This window comes from Tasmannia lanceolata, unplaced genomic scaffold (genome assembly GCF_043159265.1).
Source record: "Tasmannia lanceolata isolate RefF3 unplaced genomic scaffold, GAP_Taslan_0.1 ptg000008l, whole genome shotgun sequence".
In the NCBI taxonomy this organism is placed as follows: Eukaryota; Viridiplantae; Streptophyta; class Magnoliopsida; order Canellales; family Winteraceae; genus Tasmannia; species Tasmannia lanceolata.
This window is the reverse complement of record NW_027518685.1, coordinates 816,259-835,295: the sequence shown is the minus strand read 5'-3', so window position 1 is coordinate 835,295 and position 19,037 is coordinate 816,259. Positions and strand designations below refer to the sequence as shown.

Sequence of the window (19,037 nt, the reverse complement as noted above, 5' to 3'; positions counted from 1 at the left end):
GGGTTGAACCTTGATCAAGAAAAAAAATACTATAACCCAAAGAAAATCAAAATAAAATTAGACGGAGGTTGGGTTGCGAAGGCCTCAACCCTAACCCAACCCAAAATTAAATCAGACTGGCTTTTTCCATCCCTAACCCAACTCGAGGAAATGCCTACGCAACCTGAGCCAGAATCGGGTGGAACCCATTTGGTTCGGGTTGAGCCCGACCCAAGTTGCACCCTTAAGTCCATATCATTGGTTTAGTTAAGATAAAATTATCCAAGAAAGCCAGAAAGGTACTCACTCCCTGGGGTTTATTCAATATGAAATTATTCAAGCAGGGTAGCCAATCCCTGGAATAGCTGATTCAAGGATTGCTATCCCGTCGAGAACAGCCCATAAAGGTTCGTGCGAGGCTTACTAGCAGAGTTACATGAAATCTGAATCTTAGCATCAGAACAGTGAAGTTGAGGAGCCAGAGAAACCTTACAACCAACTCCCCAACGTGTTCAGATGAGGAGCTGGAAATCTTCAGGTAATTTCGAACAAAATTCATTTTTTTTTTTTTTTCAGAACTTTTCGAATGAGTGACAATATGTTTGTATAATTAAAGCTCAAATCATTATGATAGAGTTTCTCTTCAGAGATTCTTTACATTCGATGATCAATGATGGAATTCTTCGGGTAGTTTTTAAACGAGATTCAGCATCGTTTGAGAATCTTGCCATATATTCTGGCTTGAAATCCTAAAACTGACCACTAAAAAAAAAACCCTAGAACCTCAAACCTCAGACCTCGAAAATTCCTTTGGAAATTTTAAGTCATTTGAATATCAAAGCTTGCTTCATTTTTTTCTGAAATTCTTCGAATGAGATATGGACATTTTCAGAAGTTTTTCATGATACGAAGAATTGGCATGGTCTTCTAGCTAAACCCCCTATTTTTCCAAAAGGTTGACTGTTTCTAGTAATTTGAAACGAATTTGACCTTTTTTTATGGAAATTGTGTCATTTGAGAATCTTGCAATAGCTTAAAACGGTAATTTTACTTATCAAAGCTGGAACTGTTATGAACCCAAATCAGTTCACAACAGGATTGATCTTCTTAGAAGGAAGATCTGCTTCTCGACCGACTTTGAGGGAAATGTTGGTACTCCTTTGTGTGGAAACACAATTTTTGGGATAAATTTCATTGATTTGAAAAAGGCTACTTACATGTTATATATATATATAGAAAACTCACTTTGCAGCTACTTGCCCGCTTCCTCTGAAACTCCTACCCAAACCAATATAGATACCGTAACCCTTATCTATATACAGGGGCGATGCCAGAAATTTTGCACAAGGGGGGCAAAAATTATAGTAATTTTTTATCTATCTTAAAATTAAGATAGAAAAATTTTTTATATGAAATTTTGCAAAGGGGGGCAAAAATTATAGTAAATTTTGCACAAAGAAGGGAGATAAAGATGGTAAAATTAAAATTTTAAACTTATTTTCTATCTTAGGAATGATTGGAAAGGGAGGCATATTTTTAAAAAAAGGGGGTAAGTATAAAAAAATTAAAAAATAAAGGTTTTTTTTTTTTCCAAAAAATTAAGGGGGGCAATTGTCCCCCTTTCCTTTCAAGTGGCATCGCCCCTGTCTATATAAGACTTCTATTCATACCAAACAATTAGATAGCAAACTCCACGAACTAACTCTTCTATTCATACCAAACAATTAGATAGCAAACTCCACGAACTAACTCTGAAGTTAAGCGTGCTTGGGCGAGAGTAGTACTAGGATGGATGACCTCCTGGGAAGTCCTCGTGTTGCACCTTTCTAATTTAAAAAAGAAGAAGAAGAAGAAGAAGCAAACTCCACGAACTACAGAAATCGAAACTAATTTAGGGAAATGTTATCAGCACTACTGTTTTTTATGATCGCACTCCTCACTTTATTAAAAGTACGGTATGGCCCGCACCATAGGATGATCCAAAACATCCATTAGATGGGCCACACCCTAGATAGGTTGTGACCCAAAAATTATTTCCATAGGTTGATCCTAACCCTCCGATCTGTAAAGGGACTTAATGATCCTAACCCTCTATAGGATCATTCAAAATTCTTGTGTAAGACCTTCCAAAAATCTTCTTGTGCAGGACCTTCCAAAATTCTTTTTTCTTCTTTTTGCTTCTCTCTCCCTTTCTTCTTCTCTTTGTCTTGCGATTAGTCACCACTCCGTATGTCGTCATCAAGAGTTAAGGTGGCTCCATTTTCAAAATGATCTCATAGTGTGGTTCATCAAAGCTCATTCGTCATGTTTTTTTGAAATGATTGAGATCTTGATGCACAAATGGTCATGGACGGGGATCTTCTTGATGGCGTTGGACAGGTTGAGAGGAATGACAAATTTTTAGGCGACGACCTTGTCGGATCGACTACTCCAAAAATCATTGATGTATTTCTTTTCTATTTTCTACTATTTGCTTTCTTTCTATCTTCTTCTTTTCTCCCCTTTTTCCGTTTCATCTTTTATTTTTCATTGTGCAATCCGTCTTGATGGTGCTCCCGTTGAACTCCTCACCTCGCTTCTTAACAATTGAAGGTTCCTCTAACTTCATGTCAAGCAACAATGCCATCTTGTTGAACTTGGCATTCATAGAAGGTAGATGCCTTTTGATCTCTATTACTTTCTCTTCTCAATGATCCATTGTTATTTCGATTTTCTTCTACCCGACGGTGGATTGTGCTACTCTGATACCAAATGTTACGAACCCTAATCTGTTAGCAATGTGATTGATCTTCTAAGAGTGAAGATCAACTTCTTGACTCACTTTGAGGGAAGGGTCAGTCCTCCCCTTGGGAGACATCGTTTGTAATTCTTATGCTTCAATCTAAGGTGGTGTTTTTTTTTTTTTTTTAATGGCAAGGTATTCAGTTCAAGTATAATTATCACAATAACCGGTGAATGGAAGGTGTTGAACTGAAAGGTATTCAGTTCAACACCTTCCAATTTATTTTGTAAAGGACTTAAATAATTATCACAATACCCATTAGTCAGAGAATTCTGAAACATACTGTAATAGTTTCAAGTATAATTCACTGAAACGCCTTTTTCCTGGTAGCTAATCGAAAATTAGCTTGATTTTGTTCGAAAGATCTTTGTTATACTAATTCTTTTCTTTCTCCATTTTTTTTTTTTTGAAATGGCAGAACAATATTATAAATGAAAAAAGGAGGTGGGCTGAGGAGGACCACAACAAGATACAAGAAACACAATAAAAAAAACCAAAAAACAATACAACTCTCACGGAGGAAGGAAATCAAACCACTTCAAACCCAAATGACTGCTCCCCCTGGCAACGAATCTACCTCCCCATTAGCCAACCGCCGCACATGATTAAATACTATAGCAGAGCTTGAGATTAGATCTTCTATTTCATCAAAAATAGAAGAAAATCTCCAAGGGGGCACCACCGCCCCTCTCAACCACCGAATCACATTCAGTGAATCCTCCTCCACAATGGTACGATCCATACATTCTTTATCAAGTCTTTTAATGCCGTAATATTCCGCCTTCACTTCGGCCTGTGACGCATCACAAATCCCAAGAGGGCCGGAATAAGCCCACACCACATTACTACAATCATCACGGCACAAACCGCCAACCCCACCCGGACCCGGGTTACCAAGACTCGACCCATCCCAATACTTTCTCCCTTTTGTTTAAAAGTATTTCTAATAGTAGAATTTCAATGTTCATGTTTCATTGAAAAATGAGAAGAAAAAAAAATCTCCAGCTTATTTTTGTCGGAAAAAAAGAACTGGATTCTTTTCAACAATGAGGAGGTTGCGTTTTTCTCTCCATTTGGTTGAAAAAATTAGAAATGAGTTTGTTTGGCTACTTTTCTATCTCACTGAAATTAGGAACTCTCTCTTTTCTTTTCTTTTTTCCTATTATACTCAAAGAAATCAAGAAATATTTTGTCAATGTTGTTAAGGATCATTACGGCTTTTGTCATTGTTTACAGGAATGGTCGAGCCCGGTTTCTTCATTATCGGGAGGGTGCTCGTCCTTTTACAATTGCTTTCCCGAATTTTAGCTTGGGGAAAGGAAGGGCACTACGCAACTTGTAAAATAGCAGAGGTAAAAATCTGAAATTTGAAGTGTTGGAACTATTCATTCATTAAGCCCTTAGAAGCAGATGTACCGCGTGTTTTGCATAAAGAGCCAGAAAAGGGCCCTTGATTGGATTCATGTCATTTTCGTTTATCTTTTAAAATGGGTTGAGAAAGTGAAATCGGCTGCACATAATGGCAAACTTGCTGCTGCTTTTTCCGTACTGCTTATATAGTTTAATGGAGTATGTGTAATTCACTGTGTCGATGAGCTCTATATATTAGACTAAAACTTGTATTGACAGATCTGAACCCATTTATGTGAGATATAATATAATATACAGCACTTACTGGACAATTTCAGGGGCTATTGACCGAAGATGCTGCTTCTGCTGTGAAAATGCTGCTTCCTGACTATGCGGAAGGTGATCTTGCTGCTGTTTGTTCCTGGCCTGATGAAATTCGTCACAACTTCAAGTGGCACTGGACTGGTCCTTTACACTACATTGATACACCAGATTTCAAATGTAACTATGACTACTGCAGTAAGTGTGTTGTATCTATGCCATAAAATAACATTTCAACTGTTTCTACGGTGTATTGTTCTAATGAGAATGATTCTCTTAAATTGCAATTTTTTCCTGGTAACTTGTTCTCTTCTTCTGTTAAGAATCACAATATGGAGATAAAGAAAGTATCAAATTCTTATAAGTGCCTCTCGAAAAAAAAAAAAAAATATTAATGCTTAGAAGTTGAGGTTGTACTGCTGACATGGGCCCTAAATGTGTTTGCATTCTCATCTTTGTAGTCTAATGCATTCTGTGTTTGGTGTATCTGACCATTTTACAGCCGGAATTTCCATCACCTGGACTCCCAATGAGAGTTTAGTATTCATTTGAGTGTGACATTTGGTTGCCTTAATTCTGATTCTGAAGGTAGCTAGAGATGTACCCCTGATCTGGTTGATTTTGGGAGCAATGTTGATGACTGTGAGAGCTGAGAGGGTTTGGCATCTGTGTCCACTTGGTATGATGGTTGCAAGGCTTTGGAGGAAAGGCTTGAGAAAATGTCCTATAGTTGGTGGCGTATTTTCTTAATATGATAAATTGTCATTGTTATCAGTGAGCTTATGAGGAGAATGATCCCCAGTCCACTGCTGGATTGATTGGATGTGTAGGAAAACTATTTTAAAAAAATTGTCATTTACATATCTCCCGGTTTGCTATTTACAAGAAGACAATGTGTATCAAAAGCTTACTTATACGTGTGGTTGTTCTCCTTAAGGACCGGGTCTTGTTTTTCTGAAAATTAATGATTCTATTGTTTCTTCTTAAATTGTATTTGCTTCTTATTAATTCATATGAACTTATTGTTTTACTTGTGCGAACACACACACAATCCAAAAGTGATGCTTGTCAAATTTTTTGTAGGAGATTGCCACGACTTAGCTAGAAATAAGGACAGATGTGTAGCTGGAGCTATTTACAACTATTCAACACAGCTAACAACTTATCAGGATTTTCGATCTGAATTAAAATGTATGACCTTATGATTTGTTTTTGCCCCTCCAACGTCCACTAGCTTCATTCAAATTTTAATTTATAGCTCCAGGATATTTTCTGGCTTGATTAGAAGAGAAACCTTCCTGTTGACTACAGATAATCTCACGGAAGCTCTTTTGTTCTTATCACATTTTATGGGGGACATCCATCAGGTTTGCTCTTTTCTAGTGGCTTAAAAATCCCAAAATAAGTTGAGATCCTGCTTCCATTTTTTTGTTGTGCAGTTATTAGTCAATAAATATCTACGAGGACAATATTTTTTGAAATAGCCATGTTTTATACATGTGTTCAACTCATGTAGATATTGGGACTAAACATTATGTTATCATTTTCTTGTTTTATTGTATCAGAATATCAAACATGAATAAATATATGGATTGCCACATTTAGTTTTACCTTTTGCCTTGTGATGACAGCCCTTACATGTTGGTTTCACTGGTGATGAAGGTGGAAACACAATAGTAATCCGTTGGTTCCGGCGGAAGACTAATTTACACCATGTAAGTTCTGACAATTTCTTTTTCTCAAGATGATATATTTTCTTTACTTTATTGGTAGAAATTCATTGAAGCAAAGGAAAAAGGTCTACAAGGCAAAAGGCACTGGCCACAACATCAAGATGAACTTAGAATCCGTCCCGATTTACAATCCTGAATCCTCTTATAGCATCCCAATTTAGCCAATCTGTCAGCGATTGAGTTTGCTTTCTATGAACACAAGAGTCATCGAGGGAACTGATCATGTCTAGAGTATCAATAATCTCTCAGAAAATATCAGCAACCCACTAAGATGGAGAACAGCTTTTTCCCTCACCCATTTAACCACATTAGGAGGGCCTCCTTCAATCGGAAAGCAGTGATTATCATTAATCACTTTTGCCAATCTTAGACTGGAGCATACTAACAGGCTCAAAGAGAAGGAAATCATCAAATTATGAGTGACTTTGTATTTTCCTTTCACTCATATGGATTTAAATTCCTTCTGATCTGCTATATATAATCTGATAGTTGTCGGTTTTCTGGATGTGCATGTTGCCTGGTATACATGTATCGTACATGTTTTTAGAAGTTCACAGGGTGTTTTTAGAAGTTCTTTAACATTGGGGCAATCTCTGCCTTATTATAAATTCTATTTTTCCTGGTCAAAAGAAAAAAATAAAAGAGGTGTGGTGGAAATGGGGTTTCTTGTTCTTGGTTGATTATTACTCTTCCTAACCCACTGAACATTAAAAAAAAACCCAATAGACATTAAATCTAGTTTACTGGTTTTCCTTCCAGGTATGGGATAACATGATCATTGAGTCTGCCATGAAGGAATTTTATGACTCAGATATTTCTGTCATGATACAGAGCATCCAAAAGAATATTCTGGTACGCTTTTCTCTCTGTTTCAGCTCATAACTTATAGTACTGAACATGAAACAAGAAAATGCGCTTGTGTTTTCTGCTTTACAAAAAGACTACCATGATGCTCCTATGTGCAAAATCAATATGACTTAGAAAGTACATATATAAGAAAGCAACCATTCACATGAAGAAATACAAAATTTCCTTAGCAAACATTCAAACATGAGGAATCTCACCATTTCAGCTTTCAGGGTAAGAATATTTTCTGGTGTTAAATGATTTATGGATATCTCTATAGTGGGTACTTCGCTGGTTCACCCATTTCCTGAAAATCTAGGTAAGTGGAGCTGATTGTGGAATATTTTCTTTGGGCACGTGCTCATTTTCATGAAATTGGGAGATCTTAGGGTACTGAAATAGCTTTTTCATTATTCTGTTGTGGTACCCGGAGTTTCACAGTCGCATCTTTTAGAGTTAATAGTGCTTCTCCTGTGTCAAAACTAATGATTGGTAGGCCTTTGCATCCTCTGATGGCTTATTCCTTAGTATCTGTTATCATCCCTGATCTTGCACCTGATTCTGAGCTGTGTTCTTTTTTTTATTACTTTATTTTTAAGTAGGTAATTGCATTGCAAAGGAAATCAAAATGCAAAAGGATGAGCTGTCCTATATAAAACAGAAACAGAAAAACATAGAACACAAATACACAAAGAAAATGAGCTATGCAATAGGAAAACCATTGTTTAGTGAAAGTTCCCGCTTCCGAATTGGCCGATCTCCATAGGTGTTGTAATTTTTTTTATTTTTTTTGGGTAGATAAGCTGGGGATTGGTGTTGTAATTGTTGATTGATCAGGTTGCATAGGTTAGAAATCTCCAAGAGTCTGCTATTCCACATGGCGAGGAAAAAAACTTGAGTGTACGGCCATCACAGACCCTAAAAATTCCCCCAAGACTGGCGGGACCTGTTTCCCATTAGAGCTGCTATCAAAATTAACTTTTATCATCTGACGAGGGAACAAACACCATCGGGGAGAGAGTTTTCTGTAAGGGAATACTAGAAGGAAATACCACAATTGGCTTCTTGTCGTTTATCCACAGAAGTATATCCCTCTTGATTTCCGTGATGATCTTGCCTAGTGATTTAATTTAATTTTAAATATGTGATCATTTGGTGACGAGCGCGCTCGCGCACACAAACATGCCCCATGCATATTCTCCTTGTCATCTGCCACTTCAGTTCATCTCTAGTATATTCTTTTTTTTTTTTTGAAAAGTCTCTAGTATATTCTTTTCAATGGTTATCATTGTACTCACTGCTAAATGAGAAGTGTTTCTGAAGCTTAAAATAATATGCTGCGCATCCATTTCTTGTTTACAGTAATTGTAGTTTGATGGAGGTGTTTGCTGTTTCACCCTGTTTCTTTTCTTTTTGTTTTTTTGACTAGGAGGGCTGGTCTGCAGATATCCAATCATGGGAAAACTGTGTCTCAAATCATACAGTTTGTCCAGACCCGTAAGTCCACTATATGAAATCCTCTTTTGCTACATGCATCCGCATACTAATTTTGTACTGCCTAGTCAGGCATGCTCAAAGTATTCATGGGCTAATGAAAACGAAATCATTTATAAAATAATTGGAGTTTTCTCAGTATCAGGAGCCTGGCCAAACTAGGTCAGCTCCACCAAGTCCTGAGTTTTTTTACTAAGCTGACGGGCACTGATAAAAAAACCATTATGACTAAGCTGATGGGCTTCATGAGGACCTCATAATGTTTTCATCAGATGTAAACATGTAAATGTTGGAAATACTAAGTGAGACCTGATTCTTGCAGGTATGCTTCTGAAAGCATTAGCTTGGCCTGCAAGTTTGCATACAGGAATGCCACTCCAGGCAGTACTCTAACAGGTAATCCAATTTGATTGTTTTTTCTTTTTGAAAAGATCATGTCATCTGACTATATTTATAATCATCTTTATTATAGAAAAAGTAAAGTTTGCACAAAGACCAAAATTTTAAAAACTCAATTTATTACTCCAAAAGACTTGAGGGAGTAGTAGCTTACTGGATCATGGCTTTGTTCACATCAAGGGAGTAATCAGTTCCCTAAAACCTGTCTATATGAAAAGCTATTTACTCACCAAAAAAAAAGAAAGAAAACAAAAATCGATTCAATACCTGGAAAGTTGAAACCTCAAAAGTAGTATCTTAAATAATTTGATTGAGTACTCAACTGCATTTGAGTCCTAGTCAAATGATGTTGTTTTGACCTTGATTTATATAGTTAGCAAAATGATTTTGTTTTCCAAGTTCTCAACACATGTAAAGGCCCACCCAGTTTTATTGTCTTAAAGAGTAGTGGGTGCTACATAGCTACTGCACCGTACAATTGTTTCTGATCTGAATCCCCACCACGCAACATAATTTTGATGGAGCGTTTGTGTAAGTTCCACTCTGCACTTCTGGCTATATTAATTTGATGGTGCTGCAACAGTGCATCACCAAAGATCCAGAGTTAGCTCATCCCGGGTTAACAAACAAGATCCAGAGTTAGCCTCTTACTAAATTTTTTTGCCTTTTTAAATGAAAAAGATCTTGCAAGTTAACAAAACACTCATTTCCATTTGTTTTTTTTTAAATCAACAGAGCTGCCCAACTAAACTGTCTTTCGTGAGAGACTTTTAATAGCTTTCAATTGGAAATAAACCTTTTGTTTTGACTATTACCATTAGACTATTTGGCTCAAGTATATGAACCAGTATCTTGTGTTTGGATGTATTTCCTTCACCATCATCCTCAAGAGACCACGTGGGTCAAGATAAGGAAATAGGTAACTGTTTCTGTCTTAATATTTAGCTCCACCATATATGTATGTGGTACCCAGATTAACTGAAATTTAGATTATGCAAATTGTTGGCCCACCTATCATCCACATGTGGCTCTTAATTGGAGAGCTAGGTTTTTGTCGAATCGTAGTGAGATCTGTGCCATGGACAATCCACTGTGGGGCCTGGTACATGTTTTCTCATGGAATAATTAAGATAGGGTTGGAGTAATGTTTAGCTTTATTGAAGTGAAGGATTGTATTAGAGGAGTTGGGCTCCAGCAGATCATCCTCATTGTAAGGACACAAATTATTATAAGTTCATACATTGATGCGACTCTCTTAGTTTGTGCTATTTTTCAGGCTTCTCATGTTATCATTCCTTTTTTCAAAAGGGAATAATTGATATACACGCTCCCTATTGTTTTGAATCTTTTGATTATGGCAGTTTGAAAGAAAGGATTGGATTTCCATTGCTGACTAGGGGAGTGCCCATTTCAATTCCGTTTGAAAGATTTCTGACTGCTTCTGTAGGACATGACCTCATTGTAATATAATGTGGCACACAGCACATCCACTGAACCATAGTGGGTCCCGCATTCAATTCATCTAAGCAATCCATCTTATAGGCCTTGTTTTGGATCTCCTATGACTCAGAAACCACACTGATAATCTAGTCATAATGTTCAATAATGTGTTTTTTTTTTTTGTTCGTTGAACATGGACGGTCAGAAACTACATATAGGGAAAGGTCATATTCAAGGTCAGAAACAAGAACTACATATAGGGAAAGGTTCATTTTCATGGACAACAAAATGCAACTTATTGCATGTTAGGATTACATGTGACTTTTGGGCTATAGGAGATCCAAAGCAGGGCCTGTCAAATGGACGGCCCGGATAAGGAAAAAATGGGCCCCACTATGCCAGAGTAGGCGTGCCACATTGTATTACAATGGGGTCATGCCCTACTGAAGCACTCCTCTCCCTTTATTATAGAATCAGTAAAATCCCCTTTTTAACTATTTATAACTTTGTTGTTTTTGTTTTTATCAACTTTGATGTGTAGATGACTACTTCCTCTCCCGGTTGCCGGTGGTGGAGAAGAGGTTGGCTCAAGGTGGGGTCCGTTTGGCTGCTTCCCTTAACCGCATTTTCACTTCTAGCCCTTTGATCTCTCAAGAATGACAAAATATAGTTAAACAAAGCAAAGATGGGGCACACGATACCCATGCGTGACACAAACCCACTCAGCTACCACTTATCTTCACGCAATTCTCCACAACCTAACTCTTGTCTTGCCGTTACACCTTAGTCACTCTTCAAGAAAACCCATAGAGAGTTATCTGATTGTGACCTTTTAGTTATTTTAGCTGTTGATGATTGTCTTTCTTTATTTAGAATCTTTCATCATTTGTTCCTTTCACAGTTTCACGGAACTGAACTTTGGAGACACTCTTCTGCGTGATAAACATGAAACTTGCACTCAATGAATACCTCATTGGTCTGTATATATATATATGTGCATGTATCAAGCCTTCTGTTGGGCTTATTTTGCTTGTATTTTGACTGAAGTAAAGAAAGAAAAGGAACATCGGAGAGAATGGATAAGATTAGGGGTTTCTTAAGGTTGTTTTGGCAATTGCAAGTTTTGTTGGTGGGTCTTATTCTTATTTCGGCAACCTGTGCTTGGTCGTGGAGTAAAGAGGGTCATGTCATGACTTGTCGGATTGCTCAGGTAAAATTACTTTCTTGGGGCAATCAGGAATCCTTCCTTGTGGCTACGGGGGTTGTACTCGGGAAGGAGTCTAGTTATTTAAGGCCCTATTTTTATTTCAGTAATTTTCTGCAAAAATTTAGAAAAGAAATTATTTCCAAATTTTCAAACTTTTCCGTTGTTTGATTACTCATAAAAAAATGTAACTTGAACCACTGCATTTCTTGTTTTATTTACGGGGACCTAAGGGGCTGTTTGGATACACAGATTTTAGAATCCTGGTTTTTAGTTTAAAAATAGTGTGAAAGAGAGATCATGATCAAGCTGTTGTATGCTGTTGTTGTATGCTGTTCTGACAACGTTTCTTGAATTTAAAGTGAGAAATTCTGGTTTTAAAAATCTCTCCTACATCCTGAGATTTCTAAAACCAGGAAATATGGGAGGATCTGCTACTCTCCTGCTGTTGGAAAGAAGGGCAAGAAGTCAAAAAACGAGTCAAAAGCGACGGTTGGTCCGCTTCTGCTCTGGTCTCTTAGCTATAATTTTGAAGAAATCCAGATTCTATAATTTGCGTATCCAAATGGCCACTAAGTTTTTTGACTTCTCGCCCTTATTTCCGACATCAAGAGAGTAGTAGATCTTCCCATATTTTCAGGTTTTAGAAATCTCAGGATACAGGAGAGATTTTTAAAACCTGGTTTTCTCACTTAAAATCCAAGAAAAGCTGTCAGGACAGCGGCATCAGCTTGAACATAAACCCTCTTTTACACTGTTTTCAATCTAAAAATCTGGATCCTAAAATCCGCGTATCTTATGGGCCGTTTGGATACACAGATTTTAGAATCCAGGTTTTTTGTTTGAAAACAGTGTAAAAGATGGTTCATGAGCAAGCTGCTGCTGCTGTCCTGGCAACGTTTCTTGGATTTTAAGTAAGGAAACCAGGTTTTAGAAACCTCTCCCCCATGATGAGATTTCTAAAACCTGGTTTTCTTACTTAAAATCCAAGAAACGCTGCCAGGACAGCGGTAGCAGCTTGATCATGAACCCTCTTTTACTCTGTTTTCAAACAAAAAACTTAGATTCTAAAATCCACGTATCCAACGGCCCTTGGTGTCGGCTTTTATACATTGGAAATGCTATATTTAATGCCTCATATTGTTCACATGTTACGTAGCCCAAATACAAATAATTACCCGTTCTTTATCTTTCTCAGGCTCTTTTGAATCCTGAGGCATTAGAGGCTGTTCATAATTTGTTGCCGGAGTACGCTGAAGGCGACTTGTCATCTCTCTGTACATGGCCTGATCAGATTCGGCACTGGTATAAATACCGGTGGACTAGTTCTCTTCACTTCATTGACACCCCAGATGGGCTTTGCACCTTTGATTATTCAAGTAAGCAACGTTTTTCTATCCAAAGCGACTTCTTTCTCACCACTCACAATATATTTGTTAGGGCGAGCCCAACCCTTACCCAACCCCAGGTAGCATTACATCAATCCTAACCCAACCCAAACCAAACCCAAACCAAACCTCGGTTTGAGGAGGTTCAACCCTAACAAATCCCACCTTTAAATCTCTCAACCCTAACCCAACTCGCCTAACCTATTTTTGGGTTGGCCTGTGGCAACAACAGAAAAACTGTACAAAAAACATGACTATTGGGTTCAGAGTCAGGTTGCCCAATGCCTCTAGTACCCTAACCCAACTTAGAGTCAAATCGGGTTGGGAAAATACAACCCTAATTCTACCAAACCAAAAACAAAATCGGGTTAAACCCGTCGGTTCGGGTTGGCCCCTGATATTTGTATCTTTTGGCCTCATCTCTTTTTGAGATTTTATATGGTGTAAGGGCTTACAATAATACGATAGGGGTACCGCCTTTGATATTTGATTCAACAGCAGCTCACTTTTTGAGCTTTTTAATGAGCTGCTGTTGGATCAAATGTCAAGGGTCAAGGGTGGTACTTCCACCGTACAAAAGGCTGTAAATTTCTCTCTTCTTTTTATTACATTATCATTTGGGCAAATGAATAGGCCCAAACATGTTTTGATAACAGGCACGAAATCAACTTGTCATATATGCATTAATCAGTTGTCCAAGGCTGCTGACAGTTTTTTGGGAATTGTTACATATTATTAAAGGAGCTTTTATATGGTGCCCGACCGTCAAGTACCATGCTAGCAGTAGCGACCTTGATATTTGATTCAACAGCAGCCCATGTTTTTAAGAGGCTGCTGTTGGATCAAATATCAAAGGTGGCACTTCCATTCTACCACCTACAAGGGACATGACGGTCGGGCACCATATAATTTCTCTGATTAAAGTATATAGGACAAGGTGAGTTAATGCATATTATCAAAACATCGTTGTGATTATATCATTTCCCTATCAATTATTTATTTATAAATGAATGTCTCTTTAGATTTCTTTTCTTTTCTTTTAATTTTTGCTTTAACTCTTTTTCACATGGGTATTTATTTTTTCAATTTTTATTCAATTTTTCTAATCATTTTTTTAGAACTTTCAAGCAGATTTGCACTTGCTTCTATTACGCGAATAATTTTCTTAGTGGATTAGTTAATCTGTTTTTTCTCAACATTTTTATTAAATAATATGAAATAGGGGATTGCCATGATCCACATGGGTCAAAGGACATGTGTGTCGCTGGTGCCATCCGGAATTTTACTTCTCAGCTGTTGCATTATCGTGGAGGATCCTCTGATCGTCGATGTGAGGAACTTGACCTCCCTGAAATTGGTGACTTCTTTTAGGGGCCGTTTGGATACGCGGATTTTAGAATCCAGGTTTTTAGTTTGAAAACAGTGTAAAAGAGGGTTAGAGACGAGAAAAAGAGGACCAGCTGCCTGCCGTTGTTTTTGACTATTTTTTGCTTCTCTCCCTTCTTTCCATCAGCAAGAGAGTAGCAGATCCTCCCATATTTCCATGTTTTAGAAATCATAGGATGTAGGAGAGATTTTTAAAACCTGATTTTCTTGCTTAAAATCTAAGAAACGCTGCCAGGACAGTATCAGCAGATTCATACCCTTTTTTACACTGTTTTTAAACTAAAAACCTGGATTCTAAAATCTGCGTATCCAAACGCCCCTTAGGTTTTTGCATTTCTTTTGTTCTGTTGACATAGATCTCTTCATATCTGAGATTTTTTTACAGATAATCTGACTGAATCCTTGCTATTCTTATCACACTTCATGGGGGATATCCATCAGGTATAGTGCGAGGCAGCATACTAAGAAATTAACACCTCTGATTTATTAGAAATTTCCTGTATCTTATATTTCTCTGCTTTATAGTGACTCATTTCTTTCTTCTTGCAGCCTCTACATGTTGGTTTTACGAGCGACGAAGGTGGCAACACCATATCGCTGCGCTGGTTTAGGCATAAATCAAACCTGCAGCATGTGAGTACCGGAAAACGATGGTTACAACAAGAATGGTTATATTTCAATACCAACTTGTTTAGAAAGAACTAGCTAGTTCATTGAGCTAGACAATTTGAAGCTAGGAAATCGTTAGGCTGATTCCACGGGCCTTAGTTTCTTATAAACATTTTTCTCTATAGTGTTAGGAAAGTAGGACTCAATCAAGAATTAGGCCATGGTAAAGAAGTGTGTGACTTATGATTCCTTGATTGATGCGGTCAATTTTCATTAACTTAGGCAAGTCAAGGGAGTTTTAGATTGAATTTGGTGGGGCAAAACTCGAATACAGATAGGAACTCAGTGAAGGTAAAACCAAGTTGACTAATATATCAACCAACAATTTATAGGCCATCGACATATTGTATTAATGGTGTTATGATTTTTCCTTTTAATTATAACAGAAAAGATATTATTTCAATTGATAAAAATATATTAAATACATATATTGGTATGTTTAGTAGTTGATATCTCGATCATAGTTTTAAATTTCCACCGAAACTGACATGAAACAACTAAAATGTTTCTGTTTCTATCACCACCAAAACTGAAACCGAAATTAACGATTCTATAAACCAAAAGCGTTAGTGTAATAGTGTTATATTATATTAGTATGTATTGTATGACTATACTTATATGAGTTGAATGCAAAATGTGGTGCATGTATTATGTATAATGTGAAATAACCAATCGCTCCAAAAGCTTAAGCCGTTGGAGATGGCGTTATTTAATCTTTTATACTTCACTCACCTCAAGTGCGGCCCCTCTTTTTAGGGTCGGCCTACATGTGGCACATGTGGCCCCTCTTTTGGGTTGGCCATTACATGTGGGTTTTTAACATCAAGGAGTTTTGAATTCAGGACCTTTTCTCTGGTACCATCTAAAACAACTAATCACTTAAAAAGCTCAAGCCTGGTGGAGATGGCATCATTTAATCTTTTATACTTCAACAATATTTATATGAATTACACGTGAAATTTGGTATGTATTAAATTATCACAAATGTGCGACAATGCATTATCACTTGGTGTTTGATGTTTTTAAACCAATATGAATGCTTGTCTTGCTTATGTGAAGATTTCTAAATATGTAATTGTGCTTATTCTAGTATTTCCTAAAATTTCATCTTTAAATCTTATTATTTGCATATATTTTTTTCATACTTTTACAGGATTTCCATCGAAATTTTCAACCGAAACTAACAAGGTTCCATTTTCGTGACGACTGAAATCAAAATCAAAATTTAAAACCTTGATCTCGACAAATTAAAAACTTGAAAAGAAGTTAAAGATGTTTAAAAAACAGAAAACCAGTCTTCTACCTCCCAAATCCCTTCTTTCAAGTTGGATTTCAAGCGAGCCTGACCAAACTGTGTCAACTCACCAGAGTTCCAAGTAGATCAATATGTTATCAGACTCATAGGAACACTAACAATTTCCTTATGCTATCTCCTCTGAATTGCATAATCTTTTCAATTTGTAGGTATGGGATAGGGAGGTTATTCTCACTGCTGCTGCAGAATTATATGGAAAGGACATGAACCTCTTCCAGGAAGATATACAAAGGAACTTCACCAGTGTTAGTAGCTCCCTTTCATCTGATTGGAAATGCGTGTTCTTCTATTTAGTAAAGAAACTTCTATTTTGTTGCTGTTGGTTCAGGGGATTTGGTCTGATGATATGTCTTCTTGGGGAGACTGTGATGATCTTTTCTCTTGCCCAAACAAGTGAGTTCAGTCATACTAATGTGTTCGATTCCAATTCTCAAAAGATCTCTAGACACTAATCTATTTATTTCAAGCTAAACCAAATTCTTTGTGTGTTTGTACCCCTTTTTCACGATCAAGGTATGCTGCTGAGAGCATAAGCTTAGCCTGCAAATGGGGTTACAAAGGTGTCACCTCAGGCGAGACTCTAGCCGGTAACTATCTAACCTCTTAAGTAACCACTTATTACAGAATAAAAATACAATACAAGAAATTTTCATAAAATGGTTAAAATCTTACCGATTGATGGCTGAGTCCAACTAGAGGATTTGACCTTGACTAGGCCAACATAATTGAATATGAGTGTTCTTATCAATGGTTGAAGACTTGAAGTGACTTAAAAGTGGTTTGTTTTTTGTATATTTGCAGATGATTACTTCAATTCTCGTTTGCCGATCATTGCCAAACGAATTGCACAGGGTGGTGTTAGGTTATCCATGATTCTGAACAGAGTATTTGGTGAACACAATCAAGCTATCCCGGCCCCAACCTAAACCGTATTAATCTCAGGCTAATAATTTGCCTGATTCTATTGTAGAGAAATATTTATCTAATAAAATGATGCTTACAGCTTGAATTTGATATTTTGGTTATTTTGGAGAGCCAAAGGCCCCACAAGCATGTCACATCTCTAAGTTTTTCCCAAGGGAAGTGATATCCCCCTCCCTTAACAGAAATCGTTATCTTTTAAGCCTTTTGGAGTTAACGGTGGTTCCTCCACTCCTTTGTATTTCACAAGGAATGCAAAACTGAAGGGCGCCTTTACAGAGATAAGCAGTAAGGGCACACGTTGACTTCATGTCATTAAAGTGCACTTTTATGCTTTGGCTATTACATGCTATTATAAATGAACTTGGGTGATTTGGATCCAGTGTGGCATAAATCAGCCCCTCCGCAGTCATTGATACGCTGCTGCTGGGTGTCCCAAATAATCAAAAGGGCCGATATATCACTTCCCTAAAAATAAATTAAAATAATAAAAGTACCTATAGGACACTTTTTGGCTATTATGAATCACCATCCCCCGCGCATGGAATATTAGCTTGCCCAATGGTGAGGGAGGGCGGGAGATGGACACACACGAAGTGAAGAGAGGATAAGAAAAGCCTGAAAAACCAGGAAACAAAAAGCTCAACCAAGATACGAATCATTTTTTCCTTTTTTTTTTTTACCCGGAATTTATCTGGGAACACGGGGGCGACCTTAAAATTTTTTTGATATGAAAAAAATAGCTACAAGAGGAGAACATAGAACCTTGCCTTTAACTCACCATGATACAAAAAAAGGGAAAAAAACCTTTTACCAGAAAACATCAAGCGACGTTTATTTAGTACGAACATAAGGAATACATAATTGGTCAGGTCTAACAGCTCCTCCAGAGTTTTGGGGGAGAGTAGCCCATTCCAGAAAACTGCATTAGTGTTGGAGTCATGAATGGCCAAGCTGTCCGCAACAAGATTACGTTCCATGAAAATGTGAGTAATAACAAAATTCAAAGCAGATAATATGTCCCTTATCTCTTTTAGAATTTAGTGAATGTGCCAAGAGAACTTTTCTTTAATTACCTTCGATAATATTGACAATTTAGATATTTTTAATACCTAAGACAACACAATAACGAAGACCATCTCTCATAGCTCTAGCTTCAGCCAACATGTTAGTATTCACATCATAGAAGTGAGAGAAAGCAAATATAACCCTGCTGTTATTATCTCTGATAATACACCCTCCTCCAGCAACACCTATATTGCATCTAGTTGCACTATCTACCTCCAATTCTAGCTTTTTCTCTATTTTTTAGCCACTTCTCACACTAGTCACTCGTACCTTCCCCAGTCTCTCGTTCTCCCACCCGCTCCCTATCCCACCACTTGAAAAACTAATTTATCATGAAAAAAAGTTCATGGTTGCCATACATGGCCTTAATAACATGATATAGTTATGGTCGGGGTTCTACCCCTAAATTCTCAGGAAAGGCGGCGGTGTCCAGCTGCCCCCATGGCACCCCGCAACTATAGCAATCTTCTCTCTCTCTCTCTCTCTCTCTAGGATGATCCAAAGCATTCATTTGAAAGTCCCTTACATAGATGGGGGGTGTACCAAAAATCAGCTCCATAGGATCATCCTAACCCCTCCATTTGTGGAGGACAAAAATGGACAGACACAAATCTGCCCCGTTTTTGTCCTCCACAAATGGAGGGGTTAGGATGATCCTATGGAGCTGATTTTTGGTACACCCCCTATCTATAATAAGGCCTTGCAAATGAATGGTTTGGATCACTCCCCAAAATGTGGGACC

The 19,037-nt window shown here is 37.5% G+C and overlaps 2 protein-coding genes across 3 annotated transcripts; both read left to right on the top strand.

The window, feature by feature from the left end:
* Positions 1 to 277: 277 nt before the first annotated feature.
* Positions 278 to 11,329, top strand: LOC143883839 (endonuclease 4-like). 2 transcript variants are annotated; one of them, XM_077387153.1, is made up of 10 exons: positions 278 to 517; positions 3,998 to 4,113; positions 4,450 to 4,630; positions 5,516 to 5,623; positions 5,744 to 5,799; positions 6,064 to 6,147; positions 6,925 to 7,017; positions 8,441 to 8,508; positions 8,828 to 8,901; positions 10,886 to 11,329. In XM_077387153.1, the coding sequence occupies exons 1-10, from the start codon at positions 496 to 498 to the stop codon at positions 11,002 to 11,004; spliced, it is 921 nt and encodes a 306-aa protein (XP_077243268.1). In that variant the 5' UTR covers positions 278 to 495; the 3' UTR covers positions 11,005 to 11,329. The 2 variants fall into 2 exon arrangements, with proteins under 2 accessions (XP_077243268.1, XP_077243269.1); XM_077387154.1 differs by lacking the exon at positions 10,886 to 11,329 and adding an exon at positions 10,266 to 10,853.
* Positions 11,330 to 11,418: 89 nt separating this feature from the next.
* Positions 11,419 to 17,320, top strand: BFN1 (bifunctional nuclease i). The gene is made up of 9 exons (XM_077387152.1): positions 11,419 to 11,554; positions 12,747 to 12,927; positions 14,159 to 14,266; positions 14,708 to 14,763; positions 14,872 to 14,955; positions 16,456 to 16,551; positions 16,635 to 16,699; positions 16,820 to 16,893; positions 17,108 to 17,320. Exons 1-9 carry the CDS (start codon positions 11,420 to 11,422, stop codon positions 17,230 to 17,232), a joined length of 924 nt encoding a protein of 307 aa, XP_077243267.1. The 5' UTR covers position 11,419; the 3' UTR covers positions 17,233 to 17,320.
* Positions 17,321 to 19,037: the final 1,717 nt, after the last annotated feature.

Bases quoted from the DNA above. Each gene is read 5' to 3' on its own strand.
- LOC143883839 (XM_077387153.1), top strand. From the start codon at position 496: ATGAGGAGCTGGAAATCTTCAG. The intron at 4,114-4,449 runs GTAAAAATCTGA...GGACAATTTCAG, and splicing joins CAACTTGTAAAATAGCAGAG to GGGCTATTGACCGAAGATGC. The intron at 5,624-5,743 runs GTATGACCTTAT...TGTTGACTACAG, and splicing joins TTTTCGATCTGAATTAAAAT to ATAATCTCACGGAAGCTCTT.
- BFN1 (XM_077387152.1), top strand. From the start codon at position 11,420: ATGGATAAGATTAGGGGTTTCTTAAGGTTGTTTTGGCAATTGCAAGTT. The intron at 11,555-12,746 runs GTAAAATTACTT...TATCTTTCTCAG, and splicing joins TGACTTGTCGGATTGCTCAG to GCTCTTTTGAATCCTGAGGC. The intron at 14,956-16,455 runs GTGAGTACCGGA...TTCAATTTGTAG, and splicing joins ATAAATCAAACCTGCAGCAT to GTATGGGATAGGGAGGTTAT.